The 16308-nt window shown below is 38.8% G+C and overlaps 1 protein-coding gene across 1 annotated transcript in view; it reads left to right on the forward strand.

Moving 5' to 3' along the window:
- The first annotated feature begins 1388 nt into the window (after window positions 1–1388).
- The window catches only part of LOC126473245 (U3 small nucleolar RNA-associated protein 4 homolog), a 75931-nt gene continuing 61011 nt past the window's right edge, over window positions 1389–16308 (forward strand). The window contains exons 1-5 of the mRNA XM_050100164.1: window positions 1389–1571; window positions 1657–1831; window positions 1919–1990; window positions 12276–12360; window positions 12576–12774. Coding sequence (XP_049956121.1) covers window positions 1462–1571; window positions 1657–1831; window positions 1919–1990; window positions 12276–12360; window positions 12576–12774 — 641 coding nt within the window. The 5' untranslated portion in view covers window positions 1389–1461. The remainder of the gene's footprint in view (window positions 1572–1656; window positions 1832–1918; window positions 1991–12275; window positions 12361–12575; window positions 12775–16308) is intronic.

The raw sequence follows: 16308 nt of genomic DNA on the forward strand, positions 1-16308 counted from the left end.
TAGTGGATTCTAGAGTTCACTCCTAATCATTCTTGTTATGAACTACATATTATTTTAAGAATTGAAACAAATGTAAGAATTCTTAGGTATCCGAATGTGTGTGTGTGTGTGTGTATTCTGTCATATAAGATTATAGCACAGGACAGGACTGAGTGAAAATATGCTAGTAATTCTTTTTGCAGGCCAACATAATAAGAGCGATTTCTAATTGCAAAGCAATCACAACTGAGCATTTAGGTTCAGTTATCTACATGCTAGTGCCACCTCAGTTTGATGAAATGTTATCTATCAGTAGCATCTATTAGAGGATTTGCATACAGCTCTGGTTTAATATCCCTCAGTCGTTATTTGCATGATTTTTGTCTTGTAGATGAGTCAACAGATTTGCAAAAGACAAGTTCATAACAGTTACTGTTATCTACAAGAGAAATATTAAACTGTGTTTTGTATGATTCAGTTTCATCGGTCATAAAGCAGAAGATGTCCTAATACCACAAATTTGGTTTATCTATTTCGTCGACCTCGGCCCCAGACGAATAGATTTCGTTAATTTGTTTAGCTATTTGCGGTAAACAATCGGCTACGGTTTTTTATTAGTAATAGGTACTGTGTACATGTTTGCCATAGGATCGACCACCTTTAAGTTTTTTGTGAAATAACTGTAAGCAGATGCCTTCTTATCTCACCGAGCGAGGTAGTGGAGTGGTTAGCACACTGGACTCGCATTCGGGAGGAATACGGTTCCAACCAGCGTCCGGCCATCCTGATTTAGGTTTCCCGTAATTTTTCTAAATCGTTTCAGGCAAATGCCGCTATGGTTCCTTTGGAAGGGCACGACCGACTTCCTTACTATTCTTCCCGTTGGGACTGACGACCCTATTGGTCCACCCCCCACCCCCCCCCCAAATCAACCAACCAACATTCTTATCTTGATTACTGTATTCCTAGCTTTTAACTTCCCACAAACATGTTAGACTCATACACATTTCAGTAAGTTCAACGATGAACTTTCTGGAGCCCTAGCGTGTATCTGCATTTTTTAAGTTCACTCTTCATGCATAAACAGGAAACGCTACAACATACTGATCAAACAAGTGAATCAAACACGTTTCGCACGCCTGATTTGCAGCGATCTTGTATTCACAGGGTACAATTTGCCTGCGCAGGAGTAGTCGGCGCCTACAGTTTTGAGAAAGCTCCTCAGACCCTCCAACTTCTACTTTTACTCCCATCTCGTATCTGCGCAAATCCTGTCCACACGCAACGTGCGCTTTGCGCAGATTGTGAAACCTCGTTGTGTGTCGACATACCTTCGATTCCAAAGAGGAGCGCCTTCGGGATACACGCTTGCTTCCTTGATCCTCGTGGAATTACTTCGGGTCGGAATATCTTTGCACGAGAAGCCATGTGGGCACGTTGTCGGTTTGTTTATATTTTGGTGTGGAAGTGAAACAGTCAGGAATGGAAAAGAATTTGTGTAAAGTGCATAACATCAGGTTCTATAATTTGGAGCCACGAGCCATACACTGCATAGCATATGAATCAAGCCACCGAAAACTTGCCGTATCCAGGTGTATATCCCAAGTGACAGATTAATAAAGTTCTCACTTATTACATGCTTAACATGTATATGTTATTAAATACTTTATTTTGCAGAGCTGGCAGCTCCTTAGAAATCTGGGATGTAAGTAATGCTCCCCACGTGGAACGTTTCATTCCTGGTGCATCGGATAGTTCTATAGAAGCACTTAGTTGGTGTGGAACTCGACTTTTCAGCACTGGCCTTCAGGGTGTTATTGTTGAGTATAATCTCATCAAACTTTCCCCCAAGGTACGTGTTTTTCGTTTGATACAAATCAAGATGACCAAGGGAATGGAAAAAATATTTTCGTTCAACATTAAATTTCCTTTTTTTCAGTCAGTCACGCCGGTAACAGCAGGATTTTCTGCCTGGTGTTTGGACGTAAATAGGACTCATTCTTCACTAGCAGTAAGTAATCAGTGGCAGCTTTACAATAATATGGGCGTTCAGTTTATTTCCCTTCCACTCCTTCTTCTTACAATATTGTATTACATCTGTTAACTTATATGAAATCTGTACTCACTGTAGCCTACAATTACGTAACATTTCCACGCATATGAATGAATTTATAGTTCGTTTTTGCCAAAGGAGCCCCTTTTGTGTACGTGTTTTAACAATATTTCAGAGACATCAGAAATTTGCGTGTTTGGAACGAAAACTTGTCATAAACTCGCAGATTGCTGCTTTGTGTTGTCATTTTGACCGGTTTAAGGGTTTGCGAGTGAATTTGTTTTTATCTTAGGCTTAATCTGTGTGCATGATTTCGTGCTCTTTCTTCTACTTGCATACCATAAACATAAAAATAGGCTCATTTGTTTTTGTATAGTTTAGAGCACAGGCTTGTGTACATATGCAGTTTCTCTTGCCAATGAGATTTGTTAGCGAAAAATTTATACTGGGAAACAGAAGAGCCAAATAAGTTAACACCCCTGTCTTCAACTCAACATAATAAGAGGCTTTGGGTCGACATAAGCGTCCGATCCAACGCGTCGGCTTTGACCCGTGACGTAAGGGTGTTGTCGTGTGTGACGTCATGACGGCGCGGAGTTTGGTTTGAGTGTGGCTGTCTCCAGTTCTGTTTGATCTTATTTGATTTACTTTTCTGATCTGTTCGTTCTATCTCGTGAGATTTTTTTAAAATTTAAAAACACTTATTACTTATTTTATTTATCTGTTTCCTCGAATTTCTGTTTTAGTTTATTATATTTACCTTTCTGATCTGTTCGTTCTATCCCGTGAGATTTTTTTTTAAAAAAGACAAAAAACACTAACCAGCTACTGAAGCATCTTTATCTTCTATGGGTTGCAGAGGTTACGACCCCTGGGGAGGTGGGTGGGTATTCATGCATGGCTGTCTTCACTTACACGTTGTAGCTACGCAAGGCGTCTAAATTTGTTTATATTTAGTTTGCCCCCCACCCAAAACACCCCATTTCCCGCGCTTGTCCCGTTAGTGTCATTAGGCTTCTTGTGGAAAGTGTGTGTGTTTGTTTTTGTTTCCGCCATATTTGTGACGTCATGGGTCAAAGCAGACGGGTGGGATCGGACGCTTCCGTATTTCCGAGGCTTTTAAGTGCAAAACTAGCTGAAATGAGATTTTTGATTGGCTTATATGTATGTGGACTCAGTTTTAGCCAGTTATTTCTTCAAGGAATTTTAATCAAGTGCAGTGGTGTTAGCACACTGGACTCGCTTCAGTAGAATGACAGTTCAGACCCATCGTGATTTAGATTTTCTGTGATTTCCCTAAATTGCTCCAGGCAAATGGGGGATGGTTCCTTTGAAAGGACACTGCCAATTTCCTGCCCCATCCACATCAAATGTAAGCTTGTGGACTGGTAAGATAAGAACTGAGGAGCCTCTCTGCAGAATCAGTGAGGAGAGGAATGTGTGGAAAACTTTGACAAGAAGAAGGGACATGATAGAACATGTGTTATGAATCAAGTAATAACTTCATCGAGCATGGAGAGTAAAACCTGTAGGGAACACAGTGGGATTATATCCAACAAGTAATTGATGTTAGGTGTAAGTATACCTCTTAAGCTGAAGTAGAAAGCTATTAACATACACTTCTGGCATCAACAGATAATTTTGTTTGAAGGTATATTTAATGTGTGCCTTTCCGTGATTAAGACCCAAACTGTTGACTTCAAGTTTTTCAGGTAAATTCACTGATTCATTAGATTTCAGGATTGCAGCCATAGAAACCCTGTGTCATCCAAACAATACTTTCGACATATATTGTTGAGCCACCTTCTGAGTGACCGGACTGAATTTCAGTATGCTCATCTGGAAGATAACCAAAAAGTGTACAACTAAAATATCAGTATAAAAAATGAATTTTCTGTAGCTGCAGGCCAAAAATCTATGGTAATCGATCAGTGTGGAAACTGTTATCTATGGAAAAGGATTAGGTTTTTTTGACTGTCTTCTTGGTTATGTGAATTCTGTAGTATGTCATCAGGAAATATTGCACTTTTTGCAGTGCCAGCCAGAGTCACAGTAAGGTCGCTTACGTAAGTTAAAAACAGAATGGGGTATGGCACCAGATCTTGAAAACCACTCTCCCATTCAGAGTTTGGTTTTAGTTTTGTTGTGCAGTTTGTCATTGAGAACCTCTGTTTTCTGACATGAAAGGAAGACTGCATCCATGCTAGGCAGATACCAGTACAGGTAAAAATGTAACATTGTTACCTTATGAAGTAGAATTTTATGATTCATACAATCATAGGTACTGTTAAAGTAAAATAATAGTTAAAAGTGCATTTACAGCATCAGCTGCTGTTGTATTTCACACCAGTGTTATTCACAACTCGTGTGATGGATGATGGGAACCGAACACAAAGCATGAATTGGTTGTCAGTAGCAAATTAGAATCCCCATTCATAATTTCCTATGGTTTGTAAATAATGTTAGTTAGTATTTTGTTCTATTAGATTAGAATGTAACCTCATTGTAATTTTCAGTAATATCGGGAATAAGATATACAAATGGGTTATTGCAGTGACAAACATGTATCTCTACACATCGGTCTGTTATGGCAGTCATATTTTTGTGTTGAGATTTATTGGCTTTGCCAACTCTCCAACAAAACTGTTACATTCCAACCTAATTTTGGCCTCAGGCTGTGCTACATGTCAGTTTGTCAGAACATCTGCTTTTCTTTCACTCGTGTTCGTTGGCTTCTCCAGCTCAATCAGATTATCAAAGTACAGCATAACCTATGCCTCTGGAATCACTACAGACCAGTCTGTCAACACATCTAATTCTTTCCATTCGTGAAATGAATAAGAAAGTCAGCAACAAACCTTAAAGTTCATGATAATCAGATCAGTAAAACTATTCTAGCACACTCTGTATTGGAAACAAATGTAATCAAATCAAATTTTCTGCTGAAAGAAAACATTAGATACAGTGATTCGCTTTGTCTAACGCATACTGTGGCTATACCAACAGAAACAAACTGCCAATTTCAGCCCAGAATGCAGAATCCTGGAACATATTCTCAGTTTGAATATAATAAAGGCTCTTGAGACTTACGCACACAGATCAGTATGGTTTTAGAAAGTGTTGCTCATGCAGAACTCAGCTTGCCCTTTTCTCACATGATATCCCATAAACTATGGATGGAGGGCAACAGGCAGATTTCATATTTCTAGGTTTCCGGAAAGCGTTTCACATCCATGAACTATGGATGGAGGGCAACAGGCAGATTTCATATTTCTAGGTTTCCGGAAAGCGTTTCACATAGTACCCCATTGCAGGCTGTTAACAAAGAAAGGTACGAACATATGGAATAAGTTCACAGATATGTGAGCGACTCGGAAACTTCATAAGCAATAGTACACAGTATGTTGTCATTGACAGTGAGTGTTCGTTGGAGACGGGCACCGTCAGGAAAGTGTGATAGGACCACTGTTGCTCTCTGTATAAATAAATGATTTGGCATGCATGGTGGGAACCAATCTGCGGTTGGTTGGTGATGATTCCATAGTGTTCGTTAAGTTGTCATAGTTGAGTGACTGTAAATGTTAAAAGTTAACATAGACAAAATTTATAGTTGGTGTGATGAATAGTAGCTAGCTGTAAATTTTAGAAAATGTAAGTTGACGCAGATGAGTAGGAAGAACAAGCCTGTGATGTTCAGGTACAGTATTAGTAGTGTCCTGCTTGCTATAGTGAAGTCATTTAATATCTTGCTGTAAAGTTGCAAAGTGATATGAAATGGAACAAGCAGTTGAGACCTGTAATAGGGAAGGCGAATGGTCAACTTCGGTTCTTAGGGAGGATTTTAGTAAAGTTTTGTTCATCTGTAAAGGAGACCACATACAGGACGCTAGTATCACCTATTCTTGAGTACTGATTGTTTGTTTGGGATCTGTACAAGGTTGGATTGAAGGAAGACATTGTAGCAGTTCAGAGGCAGTCTGGTAGATTTATTACAGGTAGGTTCGAACAATATGTAAGTCTTTTGAAGATGCTTCAGGAGCTCAAATGGGGATCCAAGGAGGGAAAACGATATTCTTTTCAAGAAACACTATTGAGAAAATTTAGATAACCTGCATTTGAAACTGACTGCCAGGTGATTTTACTCCTGCCAACAAAATTTGCACATAAGGACCACAAAGATAAGACACAAGAAATTAGGGCAGATACATAGGCGTATGGGCAGTCACTCCTCCCTTGCTCTGTTTTCAAGTAGGACAGGGAAGGAAATAAGTTGTAGTTGTGTAGGGTACACTCTGCCAACACACCATATGGTGGCTTTCAGAGTATCTTTGTAGATACAGATCCCTCCATCCTCCTCTCTCTCTCTCTCTCTCTCTCTCTCTCTCTCTCTCTCTGCACAAGATTTAATTCTCTGGTAGAAATGCCATCATATGCAAGTGTTAGTGTCATAAGTACTTTCATAATCTGTTGGTGACGTATGAAAGATGTTTAACAAGAAGCGTAATGCATCTTTTTTTGTACTGTGTGTAATATTTGATACTTCTATGAAGTCATAATTATTGAGTTTTCCAGAAAATGATTTCAATATTATTCAACAGCTTTTATATTGGAGCTCAGTTTTATTGTCTTACTGTTTTTATCTATGTAATGTTGTCCTGTTCTTTTTCCCCCCTCGGGGTACATTTATTTTGCTTTTTAGACAGCGGTTGGTCAGTAGTCCTGTTCAAACAGAATATTGGCATTGCTTCTTGGTTTTCTGTATCAGTATTGATTTTGACTTACTGTATTGGCACCGGGCCTTTCATTTACATTGTATGGTTTGAGTGCAGTTTTTGGCATCAGTTCAAGTTGGTTCACACTGATTTTGTGTGCCTCTTTTTTTCCAACTGTTGTGTCACGTTTTTCAGTTTTTTTCTATTTTAGTATTTTCTTTGGTTTGTGGTTATTTTAGTTTGTACCTATCCAGAAGCACCAATTTTCCTTGATTCAATATTTATTATTAAGAATTTACACAATTCTATAATTGATGTTCATATTTTTGTGCCATGGGGATGAGTGATGTCATTGTCTCCATTTTGCATTTCTGGGCATAGGATGACTTCATTGGTCAAACTCAGTGGATGGTGTCGAAGGCTCTGATTTATCGGAACTGACCTGTCATCCTCATTTGGGAAGTCCAAAGTCCAGAACGGACTACACCATGTTTCGTATGAGGTTAAATAACTACTCACCAATTAGAAAAGGTGGAGAGCATTGTACAGACCGGCAAGTAATAGCTAAAAATTTTGATAAAATTCTTCTTCAAACCTCTCTCTCTCTCTCTCTCTCTCTCTCTCTCTCTCTCTCTCTCAATGATAAAATTCTTCTTAATTCTTCTTCAAACCTCTCTCTCTCTCTCTCTCTCTCTCTCTCTCAATGATAAAATTCTTCTTCAAACCTCTCTCTCTATCTCTCTCTCTCTTTTTCACTCTCTCTCTCTCTCTCTCTCTCTCTCTCTCTCTCTCTCTCTCTCTCTCTCTCTCTCTCTCTCACACACACACACACACACACACACACACACACACACACACTCACTCACTCAGTATGTGAATGAAAGAGTGGGCCAGGAAACTTCCACAGCATTTTTTCAAGGACTTCGTTGGAATTTTATGTGTAGTAATATGGGGTAAATAGGGTGGCCAGACAGAGATTTGAACCCCGCTCCTCCAGAATTAGGCGTAGGGCCATTATCTTAACCATTCTACTACCTCAGTTGGTCGTCTGTTTTGAACGCAACAGTATGTCAATCACATATATAGACAGTAAGAAAATAATATTTATTAATAAGATTGTGACCATGGAAGACACGTCTAGAACTCTTGCAAAGAGGACATGTTGCTGGAACATACATCAATGCACTCAGTTAAGAAACTGAGTAATCAGGGGAATTATGAAGGAGGAGAATTTTAGTGGATACCAAAGATTAAAATGTATTTGGACCATTGAGTGTATTAGGTGTGCTCATGGTCGTGATAAAAGGAAGTGGAGCATGTCTAACATTTGTATGACTGATGACAGAGAAAGGTTCAAAATGTACATTTGTGATGTATCAGTCACTTTTGCTTTGATTCCTATATTGATTTCAGATGTACTTCCTTAGTCAGTGATTATTCAATATTCCGTTTCTCTAGTGTTTATACACAGCTAACATGATTTACGCACATCATTGGCACAAAATAACAAAAAGTAGTAATATTTTTATATGAGTATGATAATCTCAGAGCAGAGCTTTGTCTACATACATTATCACTGTATGTGAATCATTTTATTGAGGTCAAAGTGGAAGTATTGCAGTACAAAAAGCAATTCAGAGTGCTAGAGGACATTCTCCTACTGACATGATTTATAATTGAATTTCTTTGAAAATTTGTTTTCAAGATATTGAAACAATTTGTCTTGCTCATTATGCTTGCCCCCTGATTATCATCTGTTGGAGTTGCATATACATAACATCACCATTTAACCATGGAAATTAGATGCACAGCTATTTAAGGGGAGATGGAACGCCCTATCTCGATAATGTTAAAATTAGTGACTTGGCTTCCCTGTATTTCAGGAACCACTGTAGCCATTGACATGAAACTTTTACAGGACATTATACTGTATATTATGAGTCTACTGAACTATAATAATTGCATTTCAGCCACTGGTTCCAGAAATACAATTTTTTAATTGCACAGTTAAAATTTTGTTTACTTTTTTTCTACATTATCCTAAATAATTTTAATTACACACAACATTATGTTCTTCTTTTAGTTCAGTAGACTCACAATATGTATGTTGTTACTCCTTGAAAATCTGAATACTCTACTCGAAGTGGTTTCTAAGATTTAGGGAAAATGTGACAGAAAATGTAAATTTTCAGGAAAGGCTTCTAAAGTTTCAAAAGACAGTAACTCACTTAATATATGCTTAATTTTTTTAGGCACTCAGAAGCACCTTGCACATACTGTATATCATCCTCTTTATCTTTTTCCAAGTTTTTTCTTCTTTCTGGACTGCTTAGTGGCCAACTGTACTGCATACTTTGCTTTATCAATGTGACCTTGTCCATCTGTTCAAGTTCTCTGATACAGTTTGATTGAGGATTAATTCCCATATGCTGTAGCACTTTCACCCTACCAAGTTGTCATCATTAAAAACAGTAACAGCATGACTGACAAACCCCTCCCCCCCCCCCCCCCCCACTTTAGTGTCTTCATTCCATCAAAAACATTTTTTGGTAAGCGAGTCCATATAAGATTATTGAATGACTCGCTGGGATTTTGAGTCTGACCATGCAGACACTTCTTCAGTAATTCAGGATTTGCCAGGTCTCTGTAAATAGGTTTTATGATATCCATGATGGTATGTTGATGGCTGCATGAACTGTTTGAGTACGGGGTATTGTGGTAATTGCACGATGAATCAGGTCCAGGAGGGCAAAGGTGGTGTACTGCTTTTTCATCAGTTGACAGTCTGTGGCAGAAGGTAGCCCATTTCGCCTGCTTCATTTTCAACAAATCCTCAGTATTATTTCTTATGGCCATCCCATAATACTGCTGTAGTTCATCAGTCATTTTGCCTGTCGGCCTGCCTCTTGAGGTTTTACTATCAGAAAGTTTCTTGTCTCTCAGACTTTGTTTCAACTTCCTCAACCTGGTGACCATCCTCTTCTGGACATGACCAACACATTCCAGTTTTGTGATAATCTTCACACCATAAGGCTGAGCGGTTAGTACACTGTTACATGCTTTTGAGTCTCCATCACCTAAGAACTTAGTGTAACACACTCCCTTTTCGTTCACAGATTGACTAAAGATTTCAATAGCTGCAGAGAACTCCATACCACCACTTGTTCCTTCATAATTTCTGTAACAGATATGCCCTTCTTCATTCCCTGAATTACACTTATAACAATGTTTGGTTAAAATCTGGAAATCTATTACCTTTCCAGTGTCCACACTGATCACTGTAGTGACAGAATTCTGTGCTTCTGCCAAGTGCCATCAAAAGTTACTGGTATGTCAGTCATACCATCAGCTTTGTTTGCAGCACCCTTCATTCACTCACATGCAACAGATTCCACATCAGCTCCAATAAATCCTGCATACTTGTCCATTTTACAAGGTGGGTGTGGCATATTCATCACGCACACATTGTTTCTGCTGCAGTGTATCCTTTGCTAATAACTCTCAATCCATAAAACCACCTAACATTTACTCCAAAATAATTATTTTTACACTTATCAGAATTCCAAAATGAATGAATATATTTACAACTGGCACAATTAATGACAAGTTTCCTGGCTAGTCCATTTGATACCTCACTGTCTTCATGTTTTAACTAGCCCTCCACATATTTTACAACACACACATTCACCCAACACCCTTGTTAGGATGTGTAAATCTATCAGAATATAACCTAACCTACCATTTACATTACTTTCGTTATGAGAAAACTGTGTATCACAATGTTTTATTTTAATCTTCTTAGCACTAATGGGTGTGTCTCTAGATACTAACGAGTTTGCCTGTATTTCATTGCCTGTAACTTCACATGCCAAACACAATGTTTTCCTTTATTCGAAAATCTATTACCGTGGAACCCATATCGTTTTGGGGTAGAGCACTTGCCTGCGAAAGGCAAAGGTCCCGAATTTGAGTCTCGGTCCGGCACACAGTTTTAATCTGCCAGGAAGTTTCATATCAGCGCACACTCCGCTGCAGAGTGAAAATATCATTCTGGAAGCATTTACCAATCCGTTCATTACTTTTCCTTGGAAAAACATTAGCACTTTGACATACATTGTGTGTTTATACTATGAAATGATGCGATACTGTTTTTGACTGTGTTACCAATACAAACACATAATTTAACCTTTATAACACAGCAATCCATAGCCTTCTGTATAAAACATTAAAACATTAGCGATTTTATTAGATCTTGAAGTAATGCATGTAAAAATTTTAACATTTTCAAACGGTCTAGATTATATTTAATAAAATACACTATATATATAATCATTTTATTAGGAGAATTGCAAATTGTATAATGAGATAAAAATCCAAAAATCTGAAAAAGAATTTTTTTCCATTCTAACTCCCCGTAACAAACTGAAGGCATTGCTTCTGTTGCGAGATAGAAACTGAAATGTTGGTACAAACGCATTTGAAAGCAATGGTAGCACATTGAAAAGACCTACTGTTTAGCAGATTGACAGCATATCAATACTAACATTGTGCACTGTACATACGAGGTGGAATCCAAAACTTTCGGGACTGGTGCTACCATTTGGAAAGCAGGGGTAGTAGATCTTTGTACCACTAGGTGGCGACAGCTGCATATCTGATGAGACAGTGTGCGGAGTGGCATTCATCTGAGAGGACATGTTGGATGTCCACAGTGATATCCATAGTACTCTGTGTTTGGTTTGTGGTGATTTTACGATAGGTCTGCGAACAGAACAGCGCGTGTGTATCAAATTCTGTGCGAATCTCGGGTGCTATGGAGGCCCTTGCAATGATTCAGCAAGTGTTTGGGGGACAGAGCATGAGCTGGACGCGTGTGTTTGAGTGGCTCTTCAAGACTCAAAAAAGTGAGACAGGTTAAGAGCGAAGTGAAGAGCATGATCATCATTTTCTTTAATACCAAGAGAATTGTGCACAAAGAATTCGTCCCACCCAACCAAATAGTGAATTCCGCGTACTTTTGTGACGTTTTGCGATGGCTCCATGAAAACGTGCGGCGACGATGTCCCAAACTTTGGCATCAAGGGAACTGGCTGCTGCATCATGACAACGCGTCCTGTCACACATCCTTGCTCACCAGGACGTTTTTGGCAAAAAACAACATGGCGGTTGTACTGTACTCGCACTATTCCCAAAACTGAAACTCAAGTTAAAAGGCTGTCAATTTGACACTCTAGAGAGGATTCAAGAAGCATCACTGGGTGGTGATAAAAACCGTCAAAGAACAGGACATCTAGAAAATGTTTGACCAATGGCACAAGCGCTGGGACTGGTGTGTACGTGCTCATGGGAACTACTTCAAGGGTGATGGTAACTATTAGCCCAAAGTTAAGGTTTTCAACAGATGATAGCACCTCTCCCGAAAATTTTGGATAGCACCTCATATAAATCAGATTACAACACTCGCAAAAAGTAGTGCAGATGAAAGTTATTTTTCTCCCAATGTTCTTTTAGCTAATATATCAATTTTCCAGGTCGGTACAGAAGATGGTTACATTAACATATTTTCCATAACAGATGATGGACTGCAGTATGAAAAAGTTCTGGACAAACAGGAAGGTTTGTGATAAACTTTTATTATGTAGTCACTTCAACACCATAGTTTTTAAATTAGGGGGTATGGATTGTCATCTTTTCTCTTGAAACCTATTTCTTTGCAAATATACTATGTAATAGTTTTTCTGTCTTTGATGTACTGCGAATACATTATTTGTTTTCCCTGTTTTAAAAAAGAGCAGTTGTAATGAGTAATTATTGTTAATTTGATTTGACAGGCCGTATATTGTGTCTTTCTTGGGATGCAACTGGAGATTTCATAGTGAGCGGCTCAAGTGATACAATACGCATCTGGAATGTGAATACTGGACACGCCATCCATAGGATGACAACAGGACGCTCACAAACCAAAAAAGAAACTATTGTGTGGTGCTTAGCAGTGACTGATGATTTTACTGTAATTAGTGGTGACTCAAGGCAAGTTGTTATATTTTCAGAGTTGGTTGTAGATACTGTAGCATTCTATACCAAACGAAAGCGCTGGCATGTCGATAGACATACAAAAAAACACAAATGTACACACAAAATTCAAGCTTTCGCAACCAATGGTTGCTTCATCAGGAAAGAGGGAAGGAGAGGGAAAGACGAAAGGATGTGGGTTTTAAGGGAGAGGGTAAGGAGTCATTCCAATCCCGGGAGCGGAAAGACTTACCTTAGGGGGGAAATAAGGACAGGTATACACTCGCGCACACACACACACACACACACACACACACACACACACACACATATATCCATCTGCACATACACAGACACAAGCAGACATTTGTAACGGCAAAGAGTTTGGGCAGAGATGTCAGTCGAGGTGGAAGCACAGACGCAAAGATGTTGTTGAATGACAGGTGAGGTATGAGCGGCGGCAACATGGAATTAGCTGAGGTTGAGGCCTGGTGGTAACGAGAAGAGAGGATATACTGATGGGCAAGTTCCCATCTCCGGAGTTCTGACAGGTTGGTGTTAGTGAGAAGTATCCAGATAACCCGGACGGTGTAACTCTGTGCCAAGATGTGCTGGCCGTGCACCAAGGCATGTTTAGCCACAGGGTGATCCTCATTACCAACAAACACTCTCTGCCTGTGTCCATTCATGCGAATGGACAGTTTGTTGCTGGTCACTCCCACATAGAAAGCTTCACAGTGTAGCCAGGTCAGTTGGTAAATCACGTGGGTGCTTTCATACGTGGCTCTGCTTTTGATCGTGTACACCTTCCGGGTTACAGGACTGGAGTAGGTGTTGGTGGGAGGGTGCATGGGACAGGTTTTACACCATTGGCGGTTACAAGGGTAGGAGCCAGAGGGTAGGGAAGGTGGTGTGGGGCTTCATAGGGATGAACCAAGAGGTTACGAAGGTTAGGTGGATGGCGGAAAGACACTCTTGGTGGAGTGGGGAGGATTTCATGAATGATGGATCTCATTTCAGGGCAGGATTTGAGGAAGTCGTATCCCTGCTGGAGAGCCACATTCAGAGTCTGATCCTTAGTGTGACCTGTGGTTAAACAGCTATTTATAAAAAATAAAAAAACCTGGGTATGTATCTGTTCAAGTCCTCTATTAGCCTTTCTCCTCCTTCCCACTCTCTGTCCATCTCATTCTCTCCCCTTCTTTCTCCACATTATTACTCTGCCCAGTAGGAAACCAGTTGTTCTTACCCCCACACCATTTCTCTCCAGATCATATCTATTTTGTTTACCAAATTGGTTAAAATAATTCCAGGAGTTTAGGATGAGCTTCTTACCCTTGGCTTTGTCCGCATATGCACCTTGTCAAATATATTTCACATGTTTTTGCACACGTATCTCACCTATAGTGAATTTTGCCCTTCAGTTTTATTTTCATCTACTCAGTATTTATGATGTTGTATCTCCTGACCTGTGTGTCGTACAATGATAAAATTTTGCAGTCACTTGCAGTGGTATACGTATCTACAGTCTGTGAATCATGTTGGGAATGCAGTTAGTAGCAAAGAAGTAATAAATTGAAATGCCATGCTTGATGCGGCAGTTTTTTGTACAGCTCGGTGTTTATGACATCAAGCCTGCTGAACTACGTGCTATCCAATGGTATAATTTTGCCGGTACATTCAGTGGTATATGTGGATACTGTCTGCAAAATGTTGTGGAAACATTTTGTAGTAAAGAAGTAATAAAGTAAAATATCATGCTTCTGCTGCAGTCTTACTGCATCAACAGTGAGAATGTAGTAAGCAGTAAACTTTTTCTCCTACCGTCATTTCATGGGAGTTATCAGCGAGAAAAATTTTGCTGATGTTCGATATTATTTGTAAACTTCATTGCAAGTCACTAAGTACTATCATTCTCTAATACTGGATGAATAAAATATGGGTAATCAGGCATTGAGATCTACGTTACTTTTTCACCCCCACTCCTTTGATAGGAAGGTGTATATAAGATTGCCTGTGTGTTAATTTAGTACCTCCATTCCAAATTTCAATCAAATCCATCCTGCCATTTCAGTCTGAAGGAGTAACAAACTTACTATTACACAGACACCTCTCGTCTGTTACATTTTCAGATGCTAAGTTTGATTTGTTTGCAGATGATACAAACATTGTAATAAGTAGCAAGTCACGTATATATTTAAAAATGGCTGCTAATCAAATTTTCACTGACATTAATCCATGGTTTAAAGCTAATTCACTGTTATTAAATGTGACCCACTATATCCAGTTCAGAACTTTTAAGAGATTTCCTACCAACATATGTATAACGTATGAAGACAGGCAGACCAAAGAGATTGACAGTGTTAAATTTCTGGGATTACAACTCAATAATAAATTCAATTTGGAAGGGCATACCACAGAATTGCTGAAGCGCCTAAACAAATCTGTGAAAACTATGTCAGATGTAAGAGATATAAACACTTGCATACTTTGCTTCATTTCATTCCATTTTGTCATACGGGATCATACTCTGGGATAACTCATCAAATTGAGAAGAAATTTTTTGCGTGCAAAAGCATGTAATAAGAATTGTTTTTGGTGTAAATTCAGGAAGATCATGTAGAAACCTGTTCAAGGAACTTTGTGTTCCAACCACTGCTTCTCAGTATATTTATTCCTTGATAAAATTTGTTACAATTAATATATTTTTGTTTCCAACCAATATCTCAATACATAGTATCGATAGTAGGAATCAGAACAATCAATATAAAGACCTAAAATCACTTACCTTGGTCCAAAAAGGGGTCTAGTATTCAGGAACACACATTTTCAATAAAATGCCAGTTACCATTACAAACTTGGTTTCAGATAAAGCACTGTTTAAACAGAGTTTGAAAGACTTTTTGATAGGCAACTTCTTCTACTCAATAGGTGAATTTCTAAACAGGGACTGTTAGACCAGCTTCAGTAAAAATGTCTGTTATATTTCAGTTTTGATAGCACTTGGCCACAACAATCAAGACAAGGTATTTTGTGGATGATCACTTTATTAAAAATGCATAACTATGTTTCATTTCGACAGTGTATTAATTCTGTAAATATTAGCAGATCCAGTTTACTGTAATGTATCACCTATTTTTACTATCTCCTGACAAATGATCAGAGTGGTAAGTATTTCATTCAGATGATTTATGTTTTTTTATTTTATATTTTCTGACATGTTCCACACCCAGAAGAATCATCTCATTTTTGGGTCTATGGCACAAAAATTGAATCTAATCTCTCTCTCTCTCTCTCTCTCTCTCTCTCTCTCTCTCTCTCTCTCTCTCACACACACACACACACACACACACACACACACACACACACACACACACACACACACACACTTTCTCATTTATAATACCATATATATGTGAGATTTTGTCTGCTTATATGTGCCAGTGTACGGCTGAGTAGCCCCAGAAAGTTCAAAGAAGAAAAAGAAAAAATTTGGGGTTACGCAAAATATCTTTATTGTTGCATGGTTAAGCAAATATAGGTATGACTGAA

Source organism: Schistocerca serialis, chromosome 4 (genome assembly GCF_023864345.2).
Source record: "Schistocerca serialis cubense isolate TAMUIC-IGC-003099 chromosome 4, iqSchSeri2.2, whole genome shotgun sequence".
NCBI lineage: Eukaryota > Metazoa > Arthropoda > Insecta > Orthoptera > Acrididae > Schistocerca > Schistocerca serialis.